The 25,461-nt window shown below is 40.8% G+C and overlaps 2 protein-coding genes across 2 annotated transcripts; one reads left to right on the top strand and one right to left on the bottom strand.

The window, feature by feature from the left end:
* Window positions 1–2,864: 2,864 nt before the first annotated feature.
* Window positions 2,865–11,451, bottom strand: LOC131981942 (mucin-2). Its single transcript, XM_059346479.1, has 3 exons — window positions 11,323–11,451; window positions 8,082–8,396; window positions 2,865–7,714 (listed from the first exon to the last, which is right to left on the bottom strand). The coding sequence occupies exons 1-3, from the start codon at window positions 11,335–11,337 to the stop codon at window positions 4,343–4,345; spliced, it is 3,702 nt and encodes a 1,233-aa protein (XP_059202462.1). The 5' UTR covers window positions 11,338–11,451; the 3' UTR covers window positions 2,865–4,342.
* A 1,833-nt stretch (window positions 11,452–13,284) lies between these two features.
* Window positions 13,285–20,254, top strand: LOC131981943 (charged multivesicular body protein 1B2-like). Its single transcript, XM_059346480.1, has 8 exons — window positions 13,285–13,845; window positions 14,186–14,283; window positions 14,402–14,548; window positions 16,277–16,345; window positions 16,437–16,544; window positions 16,667–16,710; window positions 17,086–17,158; window positions 19,350–20,254. Exons 1-8 carry the CDS (start codon window positions 13,830–13,832, stop codon window positions 19,395–19,397), a joined length of 603 nt encoding a protein of 200 aa, XP_059202463.1. The 5' UTR covers window positions 13,285–13,829; the 3' UTR covers window positions 19,398–20,254.
* The last annotated feature ends 5,207 nt before the right edge of the window (window positions 20,255–25,461 follow it).

Genomic DNA, 25,461 nt, shown 5'->3' with positions numbered 1-25,461 from the left:
TTACTTCTTTAGAAACTTCTGTACAAAGGTTTGGTTTTGCAGTGACAACCAAACTAGCAGTGGATTTGTACGAATCGTTAAAAGTGTAAAATTTGACATCTTAATGCTTCATCATATGGCAGAAATAGCAAGCTAGCAAACTAGCCAGCTTTGTGCTAGTTGGCTCCACAATGACTTCACGTTACACTGGTTCAGAGGTGGAATGTAACTAAGTACATTTACTCAAATACAGTACTAAAGTACAATTTGGAGGCACTTTACTTGGGTATTTCCAGTTTATGTAACTTTATAGTTCTACTTCAATACATTTAAGGGGCAAATATTGTACTTTTTACTCCACTACATATAGCTGACAGCTTTAGTTACTAGTTACATTTCAGGTAAAGATCTAACATGAAAAATATATTAATTTATGATGTGTATACATGTTTATAAATAAAACCACATAAAAGTATATTAAGTAGTTACAATAAGCCGTAACTTGACAATATTAAAATACTGCTAACATAATCAACATCTATAATAATAATCCAATAATATACAGTCACAGAAAAAATGATTAGACCACCCTTTTTCTTCTTGTTCATTTTCATGCCTGGTACAGCTAAAGGTATTTGTTTGGACAAATACAATGATAACAACAAAAAAGCTCATAAGAGTTTAATTTAAGAGCTGATATCTGGACATTTGCCATGGTTTTCTTGATTATCATTATTTTCTTGGTTATTATCAAGAAGACCATGGGAAATGGCTAGATATCAGCTCTTAAAATTAAATCATTTAATCATTTCCTTTACATGGCTGTATATTTAGAAATAGCAAAATAACAATCTGAGTGGGTCCCTTCTGCATAACGAGTAATTTTACTTTAGATACTTTAAGTACATTTCGATGCTGATAATTTTACCTAAGTAAGTTTTGAATGCAGGACTTTTACTTTTAGTGGTTATTTCACAGTGTAGTATTGTTACTTTTACTTAAGTAAGTGATCTGAATACCACCACTGCACTGGTTACAGAAAATGAGCCAAACAGCAGGCTGGTGGTCCCTCTGCCTCACTCCTCGCTGCTAAGAGACTTATCTTTCCCCGGAAAGACAGCGGACAGCAGCTCCACCATCCGTCACTGAGCTTCCAACAGACTTTATGGCCCCACTGACATGTGCTGTCACCATAACTAACCAGCTAACAAAAATTGGTATTTTGTTGTGTACCCGCCAAATGGCAATGGCAAACAGTTAAATGTCCATTCTACTGACATTCTATCTCTACATTGATAAATATCACTACAGGTAAGAGGATAAATATGTGTTTGGTTATGGAGTGAACTGTCCCTTTAAGCCTGTGCAAACCTAAACTTGATGCTTTTCTTTTCATTTATACTGCAGAGGCTGTATATGCCCACAAACCATGCCTATTTTAACTCAGAGTTATAAAAAGATTTGGAAATCTGAACAATTAAAATATACTTTTATTTGTTTGTTAAATCTGTCGATGATGATTCTGCGAGTACAATCAGATGAAACGTATTGGTCAGAGCATGTGAGAGACAGAAAGAGAGAAGGCCAGATGTGTGGGTGATGTTCTCTTTTTGTCTCACTGTGTCTGAAACTGTTTGTTGAGGGTGGACGGGTGGGCAGGCCATTAGGAAAATTGATGTGCATGCAGCTGTGTGTATGTGCACACGCTCATACATGTGTGCTCCTGCTCTAACATCAGTGCTGCCGTCACTGCAGCCACCTCACAGTGACTCCCCTGTGACTGAAGGCCTGACAACCTCCCACGCTCTCCCCATAAACTCCCCTGCTCCTCTTGCTTCATCCATAACCTCGCCCCTCTCTCACTGCCTGTCCTTAGCTTTCTGTCTCCCCCTCAACTCTATTTTCTAATCCATCCATCTCTCTTTTCTTTCATTTCACCCACCTCTTTTTTTTCTTCATTTTACTTGTTTTTATCTCTCACCCCCTCATTTGGTGTGTGGGTCTTCCCTGTCTTCCGTCATGCTCTCTGCGCCCACCGTGCTGCCCGTCTCTGTCTCTATGGAAACCCCGAGTGGACAAGAGTGGCTCAGAGGTCTGTGAGACGCTGATACAGACCCTATTAGATCACATGCTTTCTTTCTCCCCGGGAGAGCCACATGCTTTCCAACCTTGCGCACAAAAGTGCAAGCCTATAGTGTGTGTAAATAGATGATGTGTGACTGTGCCACTAACTGCCATCACACGAGTCACCCCCCCGTGGGAAGAGACACCCCCATCTCCCCGTGTGCCTGTGACTTATCAGTGGTGTGAAGTGGGAGGATGGAGGCAATGTGGGAGTAAGGAGGGAGCCCAATTGTTTCATTATACTAGGTCTCTTCAATTACTCAGTGGAGAAGGGGACCACCTGATGCACATATATTCCCATCTGAAGCACACACACATGTACACACACACACACACTCTGTGCCCCCACCCCCCTCCCCTTCCAGTCTCACACCTTACAAACCATATTCTCCTCACATTTACACATTGTTGAGGCTGCTGTGTTGCGTAGATCGTGCGTCATTCGGGCTCCAAACGCATCTGAAGGACAGGTGATTTGTGATAAGAGGCCTCACACAGACAGAATTTCACAGCTTTGGGTCGCTCTCCTGGGCACCATCGTGATTTGACGGTCACGCTTAAGTGGATCATTGCAGAGCGCAATCATGGGGAAGATACGTAAGCTGTACAGCATGTCATTTCAGAGAAAAGTGAGTATGAGAATGTGGCAAAAAGAAAAAAAGACAAAAAAGTGTTGGAATTCTTTTCTCTTTAAATTCCCTTTTGAAAGAAATCAATTTCTGAAGGTTTGTTGAGTTTCCCCTTTATTTTATCAAAATGTACATGAATAAATTACAACAAAGGACTACATTAAAGAAGACATCAAAACAGGCAGCAATAACAGGGGTCAACAACTGAACACACACCCAACCCAGCCCCAGGCCCACCCCCATTAACACCCCCAGTGCAGTGAGATAAAGACATGCCAATGATGTCTCACATTTAGGCACTTGATTTCCCTACCGAACCATCTTTGGTCATAGTTGCTGTTGCTTTGAACTTAGATTCAAACAGGTTTGAGGTGGATTCGAACTTGTTGATTCTGACTGTGTGAATTAGAGGATTTATGCTGAAAGGAATCACATGAGTTTAAGATGTAATTCCTTGGGTTTTAGACAGATCTGTCTGTCGTGTTTAGAGATGACCCAAAGATGGTTATAACCTGACCACCTCCATAGAGTAAACTTTAGCATTAAATAAATCAACACTAGATGGTACAGTACTTCACATGATTACAGAATGGACTCCACAAGGGAAAGGAATCAAGCACTACATCTTAACACAATTTACCTGAAAACAATGCAGTGTATCCGCACACGATATACTGTAATCAATACGCTGTACAGTCTATTGCAAAGGCATTGTTGTTGGCATTTTTCTATAGGAACTAACCGGTCTGATACCGCTGAGTATTATCTTGGAAAGTCTTGCAAAAATAGATCCATTTTTATTAAATTATAAGCCTTTGCTTTGACCTCAGGATGTGATTTATATATTTAGCTACTCATGCATTGTCTAACTTGTGTGCATGTTTGTTTGTGTCTATGTATGTATTGTGTCTATGTATGTGTGTATGTTATTTGTGTGCATGTGTTGTGCATGCAGGTGTGTGTTCTAATTAAAGTACTGTACACACTGGTAGACCTGTCCCTCAGTATTTTTTTTCTTCAGAATACACCCCTTCAGTTAAGGATTAACAAAGTTACATTAAACTGTTTAAGAAGCATAGTAGTCACACAGTATTTGGCAGTGAAAGAACAGTCCTAATTTATCCATGCACAATATCAACCACAGGCAAGGTCCACATTCTGAACAAACCCATTAAGAACAACACAGTAAGAACATGAAAAGAGTGTACAAGAATTCAAGAACCTGGAAGTGTGAGTTTCGTGTGTGTGTGTGTGTGTGTGTGTGTGTGTGTGTGTGTGTGTGTGTGAATGTCAACAGCACAGCTGGTTTCCCAGGGAGACCAAAGGGCTATGACTCATGCAGTGCATAAAGCATTTTCTGGAATTTTAACAATATCGGAAGAATTATTATTTTCCCACAAAGCCCAGATAATTACATATAATCATATTAGAACCTTACAGAGTACTCTGGGAGTTTACTGTAAAAACCCACTCAATCCCACCCCCATAGGTCTATTATAGACCAAACAGTTTATCCCTGGATTATATTTCCATTCTCCAACTCTTTCCACATGGAAAGCACCATCCCCTTGCTTGAGTGTGTGTTCTGTGTAATTACTTGTGTGCGTGTTTCAGACTAGTCCAGTCTGTGTGTGCAGGTGTAAGGGGTACGGTTGATACAGCAGAGTTGATCCCCCTTGGGGTATGTAGTAGCTGCAGTAGCTTGGTTCTGCCATATATGGGGCACTGTGATCGGCGAGGTATGGGGCGGGCTGGTAGAAGCATGTCACATGGTCTGTGTTGGGGATAATGTTCTGCTCTCCTAGAACCTTCAGTGCCAGCACTGTGATCATGTTCAGTGTCTGACGCCTCTCGTGTCCCATCAGACACACTGTGCTGTCATCCACCACGCGACGCAGCGTCATCAGGTACTGGTACTTGCTTCTCTCCTCGCCGATAAAGTGGTTCTTCAAGTAGGACAGGATCTTCCTCTGCTGCTCCTGCACATCAGGGAAGTCGATGAAAAAGCGAGAGCACATGTAGCGCTCCAATGTCTTTATCTGAGTCTCGCTGGCCGGCCGGTAGTCCCTGACCAACAGGTTGCTGTATTTCAGCAAGCCCCCGCCTCGGATCTCTTCAGGGTTCCTGGTAGCGATTAGGCGGTAGCGCAGGTGGTCCATGGCTGCCTCAAAGTCACCGTACATACTCTCTGCCAGGACCTCGACAGCAGGGACCGAGCCAGATGCCTGAGGAGCGTTGCTCTGTCCAGGCATGTCTGCAGTTACCTCAGGGACCTCTTTGTTCTCAGGCACAGAGCTGGGTGCCTCCTCGGCTCTTGGAGGGGCCGATTCCTCTGGGCCTTCAGACTGAGAGTGAGGCAGCACATGTGAGGTGGAGCTCGGGATTGTGATTGGAAAAGAGACAGGCTCTGCGACCCGAGGCGACGATGAGATGTAATCTTGTTCCTTTTTATCCTCCAACTGTAGGAGAGGAATTCCTGGCTGAGGGGAGGACTCTTTAATCTGCTCCTCGCTGTCTGTGCTCAGTATCAAAGGCTCCATGTCTGAAGATACCTGAGGTACAAGGTCCTCTGACTCCACTGGTGGAGTGAGACAGAGGAGAGGTGGGCTGAGGCATGGGGAAGGGGGGCTAAGACAGAGTGGAGGTGGGCTGAGGCTAAGCATAGGAGGGGTGAGGTAAGGAGGTGAGCTGAGGCAGGAGGAGGTTGGGCTGAAACTCAGGGGGGGAGAGCTGAAGCTGGTGGCAGGGCTGATGGTGTTTAACAGTGGAGATGAGAGGCCGTGGGAGGGAGGGGTCAGGCATGGGGGAGGGCTGAGGCTGGGGGGTGAGGGAGTGAAGCAGGGAGGCGAAAGACTTAGTACAGGAGGGGTGAGACAGGCAACAGGGGGGGTGACACAGTGGGAAGAGGGGGAACTAAGTGTGGCCTCTTGTGGGCTGCTGTTCGGCTGATTCAAGTCCATCTTTTGTGTCTGTGGTTTTCTATTTTCATCTTCATCACTGAGCTCAACTTCTGAGGTATGTACAGGTTCTTGGGTGTTTGAGCTGGACGTATCAGTGTGTGAGACTAACGTGTCCACTGAGTCAAGAGGCTCTGATTGTTTGGCTGCAGGGAGAGTTTCGATAAGGGGGGGCTGGCTTTCCTCATCACAAGCCTCATGCGTAGATGGTGTCTCTTTTTGGCTTCGGATACTTGTCTCACATGAACTCTCTGTGATTGGCTGAGAGGATGATGGCTCTTGAGGTAAAGCAGACATGGGATCCACAGCAGGGGTGGACATTGTATCAGGGGCTGGATCAGGAGCTGGGGTAAGGTCTAGGTTTGAAGCTAGGTTACTGGAAGGGTTGGGTTCAGACCCAGGGGTGGTTTTAGTAGATATACTGGTTGTTGGTGTAGTTGTAGGGTCTGAACTGGGAGTTGGTGGCTTTGGGTCAAAAGCTACTTCAGGTTCAGGGCTCGGGCAGGGGTTTGGATCTATAGCAGGTTCGCTTTCAGAGACTGGGCTTGGGTAAGGACTGGGGGTTACCTTCCTACACATCCTCCGAGGGGGTTTTGGGGACGAGTGTTTGAGCACCACCATGTGAGACAGTCTCTCTGAGGCCTTTGAGGAGGGAGAAGAGGAGGTCTTTTTGTCAGAAACAAGGCTGGGTGGTGCAGGTAAAATATCCTGAGTATCTGGAGGGCTGACGGCATCAAGTGTGTTTGGTGTTTTATCTGAGTTATCTGTGTGTAGTGTGCTGTGAATCTCCAGTGTATCCTGTGTGCCAGCAGGCTCTGTGTTGTGAGGTGTAAGGGATATGGAAGAGGTGGAGCAGGAACAATCGATACCCTGTGTGTCTTCTAGGTTTTTTGCTTCTGATGCTAAAATCTCTTCTGCCACTTCACTTATTTCTGTCTCAGTGTTTTTCTCCGCTTGCTCATCTGTCTCTGTTTCTACTTTTATATCATCTGCTAACTGTGTCTCTATCTTTGCATGTGAAGCTGTGCTAGAGTCTGGAGCAGTCACATGTTGTGTTTCATCTTTCTCATCGCTTCTCTGATCCTCAGAAAAGTCAGCACTGTGACATTCTTGTGCCAGGTTTAGAGACTCTGTTTGGGTTTTGTTTGAGGTTTTTGGCGGCTCGGACTGCCCCATCTGCTCTGTGAGTTCTTTCTGTTCATCAGGGGGTTTAGTGTGATTGGATTGTTCTTTCTGGACAGAGAGTTCCTTGTGATTTGAATGTGCTGGTTGTTGGTCATTACAGGGCTCGGTTTTCTCCTCGGGCTCTTCCACCTTTGTTGAGCATTCGGTGCTGTCTGAGAGCTCTGGCTCGTCTCTGAGTTCAATCTGAGATGGTGGTTCAGCCTTCTCAGAGGTTTGTTTCTCTTCTGACGAAAGGTCTGGAGATGTCTGCTCAGAGCAGTCTGTCTCGTTGATGGTTCCTCTGGGTTCTGACTCTTCTTTCAGCTCCACAGGTGTTTTTTCTTTATTGTCTTTCTCAACTTTGGAGTGGTTTGAATGTTCAGCTTGTTGTTCTGTCTGGGACTCCTTTTCAGGCACCTCATCCCTCTGTTGTGTCTGTGCCCCCTCTTTGCTGGATAAGTCTCTACCAGAGGACTTCTCTGTTTCTGGAGCGGTGGCCTGTTTGCGCAGAGACTGAGAGTCCTTATTCTGATTCTCTGCAGGCTGCTCCTTAAGAACAACAGTATTATTTCGGTGCTGTGAGTCCTGCTGCATGTAGGACTCCAGGAGACGATCCAGAATGATCTGGAAAGAGTCGACACTGAACTCAAACTGCCGCCTCAGCGTGCTCACAAATTTGAGCTCCAGGTTCTTGCCGCTGTTGTTTGAGAGTGAGATGAGGCTCCAGCGGTCGTGCTCGTTGAAGACCTTGACCATTTTCTGGACGTAGGCCTCCTTCATTGTGGCGCTGCTGATCCGCTCCCTGTTGACCCCAGCAGGTAGGCAGTCCAGCAAGCAGCCCAGCACGGACTCTTTGATCACCTAGGGGGAGAAGAGGTCAACAACATGACAGCTACAACTAATGGCCACAATATAAGTGCAATTTTGCTTGTGTTGTTGAAATGAATATTGTTGTTTACTTTACTGGATAATGCATATTAAAGCCAGTAGTATTGATTCACCAGAATGGTAAAATGTTTCACAATAGAATTACGGTTACAATAACAAAATTATTAATATAACAACATAAAAATCAATACTGCAACACCCCAGAGACAGTAGATATCCAGAGTTGTGCTCAAGAATTATAAAGCAGAATGAATGCTGGATAATGAAGGGGATTGATCCCAATATCCAGCTCTTATTACATTGACCTGCTTCTTTAAACCAACCAGAACAGTAATCATACCTGGAACTCCTCCTGACTGGGCAACTCCACTCCAAAGATGATGTCCAGGTCCTTGTAGCTGGTTCCGTTGTCTCGGACGAGGACGTGGCTGGCCGTGGAGCCGTTCAGACGGACATCTCTCACTGTGATGCCCTGTCTCTGCAGCCTGGCCCGCACAGCTATGATGATGTCTCGAGGACGCAGCTCCAACGTGGGAAAGTTCCCGCGGCCGTGGATTGGAACCACGTCTGACAGAACCTGGTGTAGAACTTCAACCTGCTCAGCGTTCAGGCTGTGGAACCGCTGGCTGGGTTTAGTTTCAGACATGCTGCTGCCCTGAAGGGAGGTAAGGAGGACCACATTGAGTTTATAACAACAACTCCCCAACAACTGGTGCTATGTGTTTCACTCTCTCATTCTGTCTGTCTCATAAACAGACACGCACACTTAGAGCTCACTCACACTCATGTGCACACTCCCTGCCAGTCTGCTGTCTGCAAGTCACAGCTTGGCTGACAGCTTTTCCACAATGCTAATGTAACTGCTGTGTTGACAAACTGACACATGGAGCGATCTACGTAGATGTGCTTTGCATAAATATTCTTCCACTGCTCAACCAGATCACAACAAATTATGAGGAAGGGTTTGGCTTGAATCACAGAATCTGAAACATATTACATTATTCACTACCCAAGACTTATATCGCATCACTTATTCCCTTTATTTGCACTTCATTTCAGTCTGATACAATATATGATTCAGTCCTTTTAAAAAACATTGCACAGACTAACAAAAAAAGTATTAAATTATTATATCATATAATAATAAAACCAATACAAAGTATTATTAAATAACTAAAATAATGATAATAATTATGAAGACATGTAAAGGCAGAGTTAATCTTTATTTATTGATTGTTTCTACCAGAGGAGCAAGGGTTAAGCTGAATGAGTCATCACCAGCAGACTGCATTAATCACACCAACGTCACTAATTAAAGACACACATCTGTTTTTGTGTCCGTGTGTGCAGCACATGATTTGTATACATTACAAACAATGACTCCCACACGCATTCATGTGAGTGCACACAAGCCTTTATATAACACTTTTGCAAACTGTAACACAAATTGGAACAAAGTGGGATTTAATATCAGCCAATTATATTTGTTTGGCTTTTGCATGTGTAATCCTCCTGGCAGTTACACGCAAGTCCGGACTCCATCAATCAATCACTACAAACCAGACAAATTTTCTAATAAACTAAACAATATTTGCCTAACCGAGTCAGTCAGAAGAGTCTCTGTTCTGTGATTTGAGTGTGTGTCTGTGGGCGCATTTAAAAGTGTTTCAGGGAGCGAGTGCTTGGGTCTAAGTGTGCAACTGTGGTTCATAGCAGCCCATTATGATCTATTGTTTGCTTTAATCAATAGATGTCAGTCAGTGCTGCAGCTAAATGCTACTGATTGCTATGATTTGTCAATACCAACAGGGTAAACATTGGGATACTAATGAGCAGTAATGGGAAGCTTTCTGGTAGCAGTTTGTCAGACATCAGAAAGCTATAGTCTGTAATAACCACAAACAATCTATTATAGGGAGTGTTTGTAAATCTTCTAATCCCCACTGCACACATTGTAACAAAAACTAGAGCACAGCACTTTACTCCATAGCATCTGAAATGCAACAAAAGGCACCCTTTCTGCTTAATGAAAAAGAACTAAGTGTGCTTACCAAAGGACAAAGAAGTTGAGTCTGAGAACACAAAAAACTCTTGCAGATGAGACATCTCTCGGTACCACACTTGAACAACTTCAAGTTGCACAAAAAAACTGTAATCATACATCCAGAGGCAATAAATATAGTCCCAGGTGTTGACACCGGTCATAAATACAATGAAACAATGTGTTGAGGAGGCAGAGAGGCACTGCGGGACTGTTTTCCAGCTACCCCCTGTATCTCCCCCTCCCCTTTCCCACTCTTCTGCAAACTTGCAGCCTGAGTGACTCATCCAGGCGTATCGGCTCAGCTCGCACATAATCTATGGCCATTGAAAACCCAACAAATACGGTAGGTCTCATATACACCAGACTTAATCTAAAACATACACAAACAAAGATGCTCTGTAAACTGCTGTCTCTAGTATAAAGTATATTAAGCAGTTTAAAGGAAAACAAGCAATACTGTTCTGTGTATAGAAAACTCTACATAAAGCCAAATAGCCCTATGTGTCCCTGGCTTTTTAAAAATTACACACTGATATTGTGTGTTAGTTTCCTTTTTTCTCTTGCATTCACTTAAACAGCTACGGTCCCATTATTATGGTTAATGCTGAGATAGAAGGGAACCACTCAGTATGCGTTGTGTTACATTAAGAAATGTAGTGGCAATGTCTGCTGACCAGAAATGCTGTATAAAACATGTACACATAACAATAATTTACGCAATAGGATATTTTAAATGTTAAACTTTTGCCCTGGCAATACCTCTATAGAAATAAGGGGAGTTTTTTTCTCACCATTAAATACCAAGAAACTGTAATTACAATGACTAATAACCATAAATATTGCAGAAAAACATGCATGTATGATAAGGCAATAGGATATTTTAAATGTTTAACTTGTGCCCTAGCAATACTTCTATAAAGATAATGAGTTTTTTTCAGCAAAAACACCAACAAAATGTAATTGCAATATCTCCCAAACCATAAAATATGTATATGTTTATAAGTATATGATATTTAATATGTTATTACTAAGCTTGTGCCCTGACAATACTTCAATAAAAATAAGTTACTTTGCAATAAAATACCTACAAAATGTTATTGCAATGCCTGCTGACATGTTTGATTAAATATGTATGTATAAAAGTAAACATGTGCCTGAACAGTAGGCTACTTTTATATATATAAAATTATAATGGGAGTTGTTTTCCTTTTCAAAATAACAACTAACTGGATGCTATAGTTCAGTAGCTTCTATTTCATAGTCCACCACTGCCTAAAATGTATTGGAAGTGATCCAGAGCCCTGCTGAATTTCACTCTGCCCTGCTGGTCTTCACTTTAATCGCCTAATCACGCACTTACTTACTCCTGAGATACCAGGTGAGAGCAATTAACCGCAATTAAGTGCCTGGCAGGATAAAGGGCAGATGTACTTCTGAGCGCCCGGATTAAAAACACATTAAATACCGGTATGTAAGCTCTGAGCAGCCACACAGACAAAAAAAAGTGAATTAACTTTAGAGAACTGATGGTTCTTACCTGTTGCTGTGGCATTTGAGGGAGCGACAGGCTCCTGGTGTGACAGCAGAAGGAGACCTTGAGTATCCAGCGAGCTTCAGGTCCGGAGAGTGTGTGTCTCTTGTACGTGGGTTTGTTTTTCTTGTGAAGTCCCTACCCACCCCGGTGAGGCTCGGTGCTGATGCGACTCTGTCCCTTATAAGGCATGCGAGGCTAGAATCTGTGCGCGAGTTCATTCGGGCGCTGTCCAGGAGCTCGCGTGGTGCTGAAACGAAGACTGAAATGAGTCCTCGCGCTCTTGTTTTCTCCTCCGGCCGCCCGGAGCGTAACGCAGTTTCCATAGCGACCTGCCGTCATTCAGTTATGACTGGGGAGTGTGTGTGTGTGTGTGTGTGTGTGTGTGTGTGTGTGTGTGTGCGCGCGCGCGCGCAGAAGTACAACAATTAACTCTATGGAGTCTTGGGCTATTTTGTCCATTTTTGAATCCTTTTCATCCTGCCTGTATACACCACTTGTTTCAACAACATGTTTAAATGCCGTATTGGTATATTTTTTTCAGCACAACCTCACCTATATGACCTAATAATAATTGATTTTTATTCTGACATACTGGATCAACACTTTGAACCAAAAAGAAACAAAGAAAAAACAACATAAATGTGATCTTGTGATTGTGTGATCCTGTCATCCAACTCTGGTTTTTATTCTAGTGTGACTCTATTTTATTTGTGTCTTGTGTGTTTATCGTAACAATTTTGGTCATTTTGTGTCTTTTTTAAGTTATTTTGTGTCTTTTCTGCTTTGTTTTTACATCTGGATGTGATGAAGAAGTCATGCTTTGGCACTTTTGGAGAGGCTATGGGGAAGTTGTGTGTTGTTGTGGTGGCTAATCTAATTAGAATATGTGAACCAATTCTCTGTATTTTCTTATTAAAATAAAACTTTTTAAACGAAATGCAGCACCAAGAGTATGAACTTTAAGCTGAAGCCCCTGGTTTGAACTGTCTGAAAAAAAATTAAATAATGCCTGACTGTGCAAAAGGGAGACAGCCGAATGCAAAAGCACTTTTATTGTGCACCTGCCCTGGTGTTTGCTGTATAAACAGAAGCCAAAATGGACTTCGTCACCTTAAAAGCTACATGGCTACATGGCTGTTTTGGGGGTTGAGGCCTGGACTTGTATGTTCATTATTCGGGTAGTTCAAACCTCAGGGAGTCGACCTCCTGCAGGCTGAACTAATATGTGTGCTAGTTTTGGGGGAACATTCCCATTCACTTCTTCCCTCTCACTCACGTACACATCATTATATCCAGTGCTGTGTCCATACAGAGTATCAGCACATACAGTATGACTCATCCATGCTGCTCCCTCCCCCTGACCCAGCCGTTAATCCCCCCCAGCCCCCTTCGGCTGGCCGGTGCACACACACGAACACACATACACACACACGCACACACACACATACATACACACACACCGGAACCTTTTTTCTTTCTGGACAACCGATGATCCCTTTTCTCCTCATGCTGCATTTTCTTCCTGTTCCCTCTCTTCAACAACAACAACTAGCCCTAAATCTCTTGATATTCCTGCTCACAGGCCAGCTCAGACTACCATTCAGAACTAATAAAAAAACAGCAATGTTCACAGATGTTACATGCTCGTTAACGTAATAAAGTGAAAGAAACGTGATTTAAAAAGCGTGGAGGCAAACAGCGAGTGGCTCGGCAGAAAAGGTCATTTTAACCCTCACAAAAAAAGCACAGATGACGTCACTAGACGTGTACCACAACCTGCCGGTACCGGGTACAACTATTTATAGCCTGGATGGAACTTGTCTGCTTCGGACACGCGCGCCCGTCCACCTCTCAAACGGTCGTGACGTAGGAAGCGCGCGCACGCCATGCAAAATCGTGACCGTGTGACGACGGTGAAAGGTAGACAGAAGTTGTATTCAAAGATGATGATGACTCAAGATGTTTCTGTGACGTGGTGTGGCCACGACTACTAGGTCAGCCATCGTCATCACCCAGTACGGACGACAAATCACATCGCATGGACCTATCTGTTTAACATCATGATATTTAACTATAATTAACCCACAGGTGGATATATAATGCAAAACGCATAAATATGAAGGGAAATTCGTGAATAGTCATTACTGTTGTAACGACACTAGGTTGCGCATGCGTCATACGAGCGAGCCTAATTTTTAACGTTTTACAAGCGGTTAACAAACTAATTTCTTACCTGATTACACGCGAAAGCTGTCTCAAAGGAAAACAGTATGTTATTAAAGAGTCATTTTGACTGCAAAACAAATGCCATACTGCAGCTCTGAGTAACTGACTTTAAGCAAATGCGGAAGTACGCATAAGTGTAGCCTCTTGCCTCACTACAGTGCCAAAGATGCGCTAGCTTAACAAAATCAAAACAAACAACTGTGGGAAATAAGTGAGGGACTGGATACCACACTGTGTTTGTGCGTAGCCAGACTGAGAGTCTGTCTCAGAAACAGACGTTCACCATGTCGAATATGGAGAGTATCCTTTCCTGTATAGTCTGACATGTATAACGGTATACAGTTAATTTACCAGCAGTGATAGAAACGTTAGCTTGACAAATGTAAGATGGGTTTGCTAGCTAACTTCTGCCCAGTCATTCAGAGATGAAAGAATAAATGAAACAGTACTTGGCTTGCTAGCTTGCCTAATTTGATTAGTCTTTGGTTACATTTTCACAATTTCTCTTGCCTGCACTGACTTAGATTGGGTTAGCTCAATGTCTTTAGGTTCTGGTCTTCAGTTTATATTCAGTATGCATTTTTTTTTATCATTCAAACGTAATGCTATGACTAAAATAAGCCCTTGACTAGCCAAACAGAGCACTTGTTCAACCTCAAGTTTGCTGCCAAGGAGCTACAACGCAACTCCAAGAAATGTGACAAAGATGAAAGAGCAGAGAAGTCTAAAGTGAAGCAGGTTGGCTTGTTAAATTGTGTATTTACCAGAATCCAGGATCCAGGGACCAGCTGGGCTACAGTGCAGCTATACTTTGTGTAATGTGTGTGTATGCACTCCTGTTTCCTCTGATTTTCAGGCTATCCAGAAGGGAAACACAGAGGCAGCCAGGATCCATGCAGAGAATGCAATTCGTCAGAGGCATCAGTCCATTAACTTCTTGAGGATGAGTGCACGTGTTGACGCTGTGGCTTCCAGGGTCCAGACTGCTGTCACTATGAACCAGGTCAGGATTGCAGGTCAAAGGTATTTTAAAGACTTGCCTTGTTTTCTGATGTTATGCAAAGAATCACATGTTAACCAGTGGAAAACAAACCAAATTTACTGCAGTCACACATACATACATTTGTTGACATATCATTTCAAGTAGAGAAAAATGTGCACAAGCCTGTGCTGCAGTAGTAAAACATAACCAACCCAAATGACTATTCCATCATGTTTTTGACTTATACAGGAGTAATTCACCCCCAAGATGACCACTTGTATTTTCTGTGTTTTCTTGAATTCTTGAAGAAAGCATTTTTTTGGACAAGTAACACACCTACACAAGTGCAAGATGTTTTGTGCAGAAGTGTTTTAAAAAGTGCGGTTTAGCAGAAATGCACAAGTTTAGGATGTAGTGAGCATACGCCTGGATTAATTGGACTTGGATTATATTGCATGAGTCGTTTGAGAGTTTATAAAAGCATGTTTTGATATAGTTTTGCTGTTGTTACAAGCCGTCCCCATTTACTTCAATTCATCAAGAATTTACTCCATATTTAGATTTGTCTTTGACCGTGGAGGCATATGAGAAAAACTAAATTTTCTTCAAGAATTCAAGGTAATATGAGGTTAATAATTAAAATACAAATGGTCATTTTTGGGGTGACGTATCCCTTTAAGGTAGTTATTTTACATTCTATATAACTTGCCTGATTGTTCCATTGTAACCTCGTTTTATTTTCATTATTACTTTGTGGGGTATTTTCTGCCTTTACTTGATTGCAATCACAGCAAGAGATTAATAAATTAGTCAGCATCTTAAGACCTAAGCCACCCCAACAGTGTAACCTGAGAAAAACACCAGACCCATTAGCTGACCATTTCATTAACACAACTGTCTTCCACCTCCTTGCAAAGCAATGACAAATATGTAGAATTCACATGGCTTTAATCGGATACAACTGTATGAGATATTTAATTCATATTTAACACATATTTTGCATGTAGTTTTCAAAATTTAGATTAAAAAAAAACAACTAACCATTTGAGGATAAAAAGTCTAAAAAGTAAAAAGTTTAGTGCTAAAAGTCCAAAGTCGTCCTTGTCTCAGTCAAAAGTCTTACACAAAGGAGACAGGGGGAGGCAGAGTGAACAAAAAGGCTTGCCGACATGCAAACAAAAAGCCACCAATTACATAATGTCATTAAATGTGCCTCAGACTTTAGGCTATTAGCTTCTTGCTCATATGACAGTGACAGCCTCTTTAAATGACTTTAATTCAGCTTCACTATAGAACAAGCATCATTTCATAGAATAGAAGTTAATAGCCTCTATAGAAAAGGAAGCACAGTATGAGATGATACGGCTGAAAAACACCTCTTTATGTTGTTGTAATACCACTGCCTGTCTCATAAAACACGGACACAATAGAACTGATAATAAACCCCTCTACTATAATTTAACCAAGTATTGGTAAATTGCTTTTCATAGTTAATCCTCAATCAGCATCAACTTTGAAATATTATAGATGCTCTTAGGATGAGCCGTATCATGACAGAGTATGTGGTTAAAAAGCTAAAAGTGACACCTAGTGGATTTATGACGAAACAGCACTTCTAGCTTTGACATGTTAACAGCCATCTCCCTGTTTGACTTCAAATACCCTTTTGAAGAAAAAAAAGAGACCAGTATAAAGTGAAAAGACCACAGAGGCTTTAGCACTTTTAAAATGACTTTTTTCCATTCCCAGGTATCCAAATCCATGTCTGGAGTGGTCAAATCTATGGATGCTACACTGAAGAGTATGAACTTGGAGAAGGTAAAGAGCTAACTCACATACATGAGCACAGATGAGCACAAAAAAATGTTGATTGAGATTTTTAGAATGTTTTCTGTGTCTTTCTCCACAGATCTCCGCATTAATGGACAAGTTTGAAAACCAATTTGAAACTCTTGATGTGCAGACTGCTCAGATGGAAGACACGATGGGCAACACCACCACTCTGACAACACCTCAGGTAATAAGCACTGTCCTCTCACGAGCAGGGAAACTAGGCTCATGTGATGAAGACAGACACAGCCAGTATTAATTCATTGAATCCTCTAAACACATTTTATTGTTCACTTCATTGGTCCCTAGAATGAAGTGGATACGCTGTTGCATGAGATGGCTGATGAAGCAGGGTGAGTATATCTCCAAACAATTTGAAACCATAATTGAATAACAGTAATGACATCCACATAAAAACTTGATAGAGAAGAAACATAAATGAGCAAATTAAAAAACATAATGAATCCACTTGTTAAAATGGACACATAACCTTTAAAAACAGAAGACTAAAAGCCTTAGTTAAAAGACTTACTATAATGACTACATTATAATATATTAACATACCTCTTTCCCTGTCTACAAGGTTCTCTTGTGCCATAAAAAGCCCATTAAGATGAATTGTACAAGCTGTGCTGTGAATTCAGAGTGACTTTATAATTTCATTTTGTTGATTATATTTAAACATCCAGTCAGACATTATGGTGAAAGTGTTGTTGTGTTGTTTTTAGGTTGGATCTTAACCTGGAGCTTCCTGCAGGCCAGACTTCCTCACTGGCTTCATCTGTGGCATCAACAGAGCAGGTAACACATCCACTGTTATCACTGTGCCAATGCTATTTTTGGTGTTTTTCATCCCATTTAGCAGTCTCATTGGTACAAGTGAATTAGTAACACCTGAATCTAAATTTAAAGTTATACTCCACTGAAACTCCAGTTTCCACTATTGTAAGGTGTCTATTGGGTAGTCCTTTGCCTAGAGGTTAGGAATTGGTCTTGTAACTGGAGAGTCGCCGGTTCGAATCCCGGTACTGACAGGTCTAGGACTGAAGTGCCCTTGAGCAAGGCACATAACCTCCACAGCTCCCTGGGCGCAGTAATGTGCTGCCCACTGCTCCTTGCATGATGTGTTCACTTGTGTATAAAAAAAGGATGGGTTAAAGAGCAGAGGTTGAATTTCCCCATTGTGGGATATATAAAGTAATCATCATCTTCTTCTTCTTCTTCTTCTTCTTGTCAGCATCAGCTAAGGTTCTAATGATTAAAAGGTTTCCCAATGAACAAAAGTATTAAAATATCCTTTTTTACACTTTTCAAAACACTTCTCCCCTGTTGATTGCCCAGAGTGTTTCCACAACACGTAGTTTTAGTTGTTCCACAATCAGTACTTGCTTGGCAACGAGCAAAGGAAAAGGATTAGGTGAGCCTTGAAGTATTTTCTTAGAGTTTTTGTTTCGACTTGATGGAGCGTTGAATTTTCTGTCATAGGCTAATTATTTTTAGATTATTCTTACACTTGTGAAACAATGTGAAAGCAACTGCAAGGTACTTTCATTTTGTCAGTGGCTCAGATGGTAGAGTGGTCACCCTCTGATCGTAACGTCATTTCAGCCCCTGGACATGGCAATCTACATGTTGTAGTATCTTTGGGCAAGATACAAGTTGCTCCTGATGCTGCATCAGTGTGTGAATGGTTATTTACTGGTGAGCAGCTGGCCCAGGGTCGCCTCAGCCGGCAGTGTGTGAATGGGTGAATGATGATCTGTAGTGTTCAAGCCACTTTCAGTGGTCGCTATGACTATAAATGCCATACAAGTACAGTACATTTACCATAACCAGTTAAAATCCCCTTGAAATACATTTATTTCATGAAAAATGATTTGGGTATCCACCCCATGGTTTGGAACTGCTCCAGTGGGTTCTTCGGCACATGCTACTCCCTTCCACCGTGTTTCATAAAAATCTGGCCTGTAGTGTCTCTAGAATTCTGCTGAGACAGACACACCGAGCTGGAAACATGACCTTCAGAATCAGAATAGTTTTTTTATTGTTATTGCACAGAAGTAGAGCGAAATTGAAAAAAGAGCAGCTCTCGTTTTAGTGCAAATGGATAACAATACTTTAAACATAATGAAAAATATGAACCCTATTAAAAAAAGCTTAAGAAGAAAAATAAAAAGGGGGGGGGGGGGGTATTTACAGGGCCAGAATGGGAGATATTCCACATAAATAAATATATTGTACTGTTGTTCCACATTATTGAAATGTTTTATGTTTTTGTAGACCTTCTTAGTGGAGGTAACAAGAACAAGAAGTTCCACCAGAAATGGCGGAGCTCTGGTGGAACTTTGGAATCCAATCCAATCCACTTTATTTATATAGCACGATTTTAGCAAACACAAGGTTTCCAAAGTGCTGCACATAAAGAAACACAATAAATAGATTCTACAATAAAAGCACAATGAAAAAGACAAGTAGACAATGGAATGATAAAATACAATAAGATAGAATAAAGTACAATGAAATAAAAATAAAATAAATAACATGCACTGCCCGCACAAAATAAAATATGCATTTATACACATAAAATCATAAAATCAACACTCTATGTGGTGTCAAAAGCCTTTGGAACGTTATGGATCGTGATAGTGTGATACAGAGCTGTTCACTGTTCAGCCTTATTCAGCTAAACAATGACTGTGGAACATTGTTTTAATACGAATCAGCAGCAGAAACATGGAATATGTGGCAGGAAGTGTTTGAGTTCTTCCTGAAGATGTTTTGATGTGTTTTACATGATGACCACGCACCATTGGAATCCATTGTAACCAACATGATTCCAGCAGACCACAGCCGCTGTTTGTGAAAGACATAACTACACAATATTACTTTACGTTTTTCTTTTTAAATTTTAGAGCTGCTCCATTGAGAATTTTCTTCTTCTGAACTGAGGCACCCCGACTTACTATTTTATCTTTTTTTGTGTTGTTATCAGGATGAGCTCTCCCAGAGGCTGTCCAGACTGCGAGACCAGGTGTCGTAATGATGCCGAAAATAACACGGTCAGGAGGAAGGAGAAGAGCAGGAGAAGCAGGAAGAGACAGGGAGTGAAAAAGTGGAGAATAAACAAAAAAAGGTGCCATGTGCCTGAGAGCTGTGTGTTCCAGGTTTGTTCTGTTGTGAGAAGTAAAGGAGCTGTCTAACAGCAGAAACAGACCAAGAGGCATTAAGTTAAATCCTTCCATAATAGTGTTTTTTTGCACACTCATATTTAACATGTATGGTGATTATTTAGCTCAGCAATAGGACACTACTGTTGTGGCATATTTCTTTATTTTAAGGTGGACACATTTGTGAATGGGATTTTTGTGCAAATCGTTGAAAAAAAAAAAACCCTGTGTGCTGCTGAAAGGGATAGTTCAGATGTTTTAATAGTAGGGTTATTAGACTGCTATCTGCTGTAGGTAAAGACATGATCTTATTGGTGGCTTCAATAAATCTGAACGATCCCTTCAATAGCTATTACCTCATTCCAAAGTGACTATACACGATTATATGTATAAAATGCAGGAGCAATATTGATTTATTTGTGTAATTTTTTATTTATTGGCTGCTTTACTGACTGATTGCTAAGAGCATGCTTGTACAGTAACTGTTATCTCCTACCTACAAGACTGAGGATGTTGGGGACCTCTGCAGGTTTCTGTTTGGGCTTTTATGCTGAAACTGAAACTTATTTAATTTTTTATATATTTTAAGATAGGGCTCGTTGTAAATGTTGACCTGATCACACTTTGGAGAAAGCTGCAATAATTGTGATTTTCTGCATGTAGCGGTAACAACTCGTGGCTTGCCGTGCACTGATGCAATGACAGAGTCATTAAAAGAGTTTTCAACATGTTTCACTTGTCATGTTTTCTATCAGTTAATAGCTGTTTGGGGCAGTAAAGTATGCATCCCTGCTTGCCTCTCTGTCCCTCCTTTTTCCACCTTACCCCTCCTCTTTCTCTCCACCAACAGGGAACAGATGAGAGGTCAAAGGTGTCACCTGTAGAGGAAGCGGCCCTCTGCCGCTCGCATGCCAGTGCCTCATTACACACACACACACATACACACATAGTTCAGCATATCCCAGGGGGGAGGCGAGACTCAGCTGGGAGCCATTTCAGGTGCCGTCCAAGCACACACAAGTATCTATACATGAGCTGATGGGAGTCCTCCAGAGTGACACTCAGCCACCTCTGACCCTTTTTGTGTCCTTCCTAATCATCATCAGCACACTTAACTACATTCACAATCATCACCAGTGCCCCCACACTGACACAAGTCTCTATTTTTGCCTATTACACACATACTTCTTCAAGTCCTCGGTCATTGGGAGTAATCCGAAAACACACGGACCCCAGTGATTCAACAGCTGTCAGTCATTTCTGCCAGGAATTAGATCACCTGAAATTAAAATTCCATGTCCCACCGCTGTCAGAGCCACAAAATCTATTTGGTAAGTTTTATTTTAAATCTATTTATAACCTTCATTGGCCGACTCTTTCAGTATGATTAAAGTGAGAGTCTGTCATGCCCTATTTTTCTCTCCGCTGTGTATCTCAACATGTGTGCTGGATGCGTCCTCCAGATGTGCTGGACACGGCTCCTGTACGAGCACTGCTCTGGGAGAGGCCTGTGTTTGTATATATGTGTGTGTCAGGTGGTGATACCAAGTGGCTTTCCTCCAGTGCCGTCAACACCTCCATGTCTCAGTTCCTCGAGGAGTGGTGCTTGCTGACAGGGAGGGATCCGGTGATCCCGTCTCCGTGGTCGACCTGTTTGCACAGAGGGGGAGAGGTGCCTAGAGCCACACACACGCTGGCTCGGTGAAAAAGCTCTAATTGCAACAAAGGGGATTGGACTCTCACATGATTCACACACAGGAAATGAAGAGGTATGTCCAGACAGTTAGTCATGAGCTGGGATTCAGCAGGAAAATAACATGTTGCACAAGCCCACATTTTTATCTTGAGAATAAAAATGAATGGAACAATATTTTACAGGTCTGTCATTTCTGTATATTTTCCAACTGCATTATGTTATAAAGCTGAATACACTAAAATAGATTTAAAATGTATTGATGCATAACATACTGTATTTTAGTCATGAAACAACATCAATAATAGATGCATAATAAAGGACTTCACTGTTTTGAGCTAAAAGAAAAAAAATGACTTGACAGCAGTGGTGTAATAAGTACATGTACTCAAGTATGTACTTAAGTAAAATTTTGAGGTACTTGTACTTTACTTGAGTATTTGCATTTTATGTAACTTTATACTTCAACTTGACTACATTTTAGGGTATTTAATGGTAAATCATAATACATTTCAAGTGATCAGATGTTGTTGTTTTTTTTAAATAAACCTCATAGCAATATACTAAGTACTTAAAACAAGCACATCAATACAAATAATCCTATAATATATTTAGAATATATAAAACAGTGGTTCCATTCTGTATAATGAGTACTTTTACTTTTGATACTTTAAGTACATTCTGATGCTGATACTTTTGTACTTTTACTTCAGTAAGTTTTGAATGCAGGACTTTTACTTGTAGTGAAGTAATTTCACAGTGTGGTATTAGTACTTTTACAGAGGTAAGAGATGTGAATACTTCTTCCACCACTGGTTGACAGACAGAAAAGTCATTGGTTACTAGTGTCGCAATATACCCCAGGCAAAATATTATTTATATTGGCAAAATCTGTAATATTTAAAAGTGATATGTAAATATGTGTCATTAATAATACACATGGTAATATTGTTAAGTAGTCCAGATCCTCTTAAATAATTTCTGTTTCTTTCCATTCTCACTTTGTTGTGTAGTTATGGTAACAGACTCTCCATCTCCCTACACTCATAGTTTGAGTAAAATTAATTTCTACCAAAAGAAACAAAATGCACAATAAATTAAGTTAAAGATGAATTTGACTGATGTGTCTTTTTTTTTCTCTTTTTTTTTTTTTTTTTTTTTTTTTTTACAATTATTGCAATAGTATTGATATTGTGAATTATTTTGGCCACAATAATCATGCACTGAACATCTGATACCATGACAGCCCCAATTGGGCTGTTAAATCTGATTAGTTAATTGTATTAGAATATTTATTAAAATACCTTACCAATATATTTTTAAAAAATAAAACTTTTCACATGAGATGATTGGCTGCTTTTTTGTCATGTGCCATTATAAACAGAATATCGTCCCTTTAATCTAAAAAAAATAATTACACATTTATAATTAAAAGCATCATTTGTTGCAGCTCCAAATTTCCCTGTAATTAGTACCAAATTACATAGTTATTTCCAGGAAACTTCATAAGACATTATTCTGATTTTTCTGACCTAAAAAATACACCAAATGTTCTTCTGTGGACTTAAATTTCACAGAGAGCTTAGAAATATCTCCTACCAGAAGATGTAAAATGAAGCTCCTGCTTTCACCTCTGTGCCTAAAATATAAAATCTTAGTAAGGACTCACTGTGTCTGGTCCTGTCCTAAAATACAAGTATACTGAATGGATATTTTGCAAGAAATGGAAACAATATTTGATGTGGTTTCTGCATATGAACCCTTCTTTGCTCCTCGGTCATCAGAGTCAAGAAGCAGTTAACGGTGCTAGTTCTGCTCTAGTTTAGGGACAGTTTATAATGGCATGGACTTCTTATGTTCATTTATTTTTTAATTCCATATTGGCTTCAACACTCGCAAGCATTGAATTAATATGGATTTCCCTTCTATACGTTGTACTGTAATCAGTGGTGGAAACTAACTAAGTACATTTACTCAGGTAATGTATGGAAGTACAACTGTGAATTACTTGAGTATTTCCATTTTATGTAACTTTATACTTCTACTCCGCTACATTTTGAGGCAAATATTGTACTTTTTACTCCATTACATTTAGCTGACAGCTTTGGTTACTTTACAGGTCGAGATTTAACATAAAATATATGATCAATTTAAAATTATTAGATTTTTTTGCTTACAAAAAGATTTAAATTTAAGAGCTAATATCCAGCCATTTTCCAGGGTTTTCTTGATAATGATTTTGGTTATTATCCAAAAAAACATGGAAAATGTCTAGATATCAGCTCTTAAATTAAACCCATATGAGCTATTTTTGTTGTTATCATTATATTTGTCCAAACAAATGTACCTTTAGTTGAACCAGGCATTAAAATGAACAAGAAATTGAACAAATAGGGTGGTCTAATATTTTTTTCCATGACTGTATATTTGCTTGTTCTATATTCTTGTTGTAACGACCGAAAAAGCTTGTTTTGTGGCCACAGTTAACCCCTCAGTTCATCACCAGTGATGAGTGTAGACAGGAAAAAGACTCATCATGTATTTAAGGTGGCGTTTGAGATGGAAAAGTTTCATACAGTGAGGTAGCACGGGCTCCTTTTTCCTCTTTTCTTCTCCTTGTCGTCTTTCTCCTCCTCAGCCTCCCACTTGAAATATTCAATTACTACGCGTGAAGGGTCAGGTCAAACACAGGAAGCCGAGCTGATTGGTTCTACTCGGATATCGATGGGCATGTGTGACCAATCGCTGCTGCCCAGGGCTTTCCCCAGCCTCCATCTGCTGCTGCTGCTGCTGCTAGGTGTGTGTCTAATCGTTCCAGCCCAAGGCTTTCCCCAGTTTCCACTCACCTCTTGACCATTGCTTCCTGTCAGATGTGTTAACGCTGCTTTTAATCAGTTTTACTGTCTCATGCACACACATACACACACACGTCGACACAGCTGGCCCTATCCATCCCCACTCTCCAGAGCACGCTTCATTAAGATTTAACCAATCTCCTGCTCACACCACCACAACCTCTGTCACACACAAACACACACCTGATCTAGCAGCCCTCCACTTGACCCTCCCCTCACCCCATCACCCACCCTGATATCTCTTACAGTCAAACAAGCCGTGAACACGGACATGTACTCTTGTCTTTTGCCCTTTATTGAGGCTATCTGCCAGTCTTTGTGTCTACGCACATGAATGCAGCGTGGAATGTGTGCCACGCTGCATTATTACATTATAGTTCATCGTTCCACATAGGCAACTGTTGCCTCAGGTTAAATCAGACAAACAAGAGTTCTCATTTATCCCATGTGCTTCAGAACATTTCTTTATTTTAACTTGTTTGACTCTCTGGAGTGCTCTTTTAGGTTCTTTTGGAGTTGTCCTGACACTTATTGGGTGGATTGTTATAAAACTTGGTGCATTCATTTGTCCAGGATACACTGTAATAACGTTGGTGTTTTCTTAATGTTTCTTGTTCCCTTATTTTATCAAGTATCTTTGTGTTATGACTAAATACTAGAGGTGTGAATCAGCAGAGGTCCCACGATATAATTGTATCCTGATACTTGAGTCACAATACGATATTAGTGTGATATTAAGCATTTTGCGATATGGTGAGTATTGCGATAAAATATTTTGCGATTTAAGTGTTTAACTGCATTTTGTGTCCCCAAAATTAAATTCAATCAAGAATTGTTTTGTCAAATAAGAGAACATTCTCGGTCTAATCATCTCACTTCAGTCTTTTTATTTCTCCACAATGAGAGTCAAACCCACAGACTGACCAACAAAGTATTCAGTCAAACTGAACTCAAATCAAACATATATGGGCGACAACAACTGCAGCATTTTATCAAACTTCAAAAACTTTAAGCTTCACTGCTCTCAATTTTTTAACTTTGTAGCATTATTTCAACAACTTCCCGATACGATATCCTGATGCACGTGGTGCCTCTAGATTCCTTATCCCCAGTATATTCCTAGTGAGCCTTCTACCACCTCTGAAAATAATGATGGCCTGTCGGACGTTTGAACGCTAATTTTCGATACTTGGCGACCATGAATTGATATATTATTGCCACGCAAAATATCACAATACTATGCTGTATCTATTTTTTCCCCACCTCTACTAAATACCTGCAAAACTAGTGATATTCCCATCAGCCTCAGTTGTGCTTTGTGTGTGATGTAAATTTGCAAATTTTAGCACGATAACACACTAAACTAAAGCCTGATTCACATGGGACTAA

The sequence above is a fragment of the Centropristis striata genome, chromosome 12, assembly GCF_030273125.1.
Source record: "Centropristis striata isolate RG_2023a ecotype Rhode Island chromosome 12, C.striata_1.0, whole genome shotgun sequence".
NCBI lineage: Eukaryota > Metazoa > Chordata > Actinopteri > Perciformes > Serranidae > Centropristis > Centropristis striata.
The sequence above is the reverse complement of the archived record's forward strand: the minus strand, read 5'-3'. Positions and strand labels throughout refer to the sequence as shown.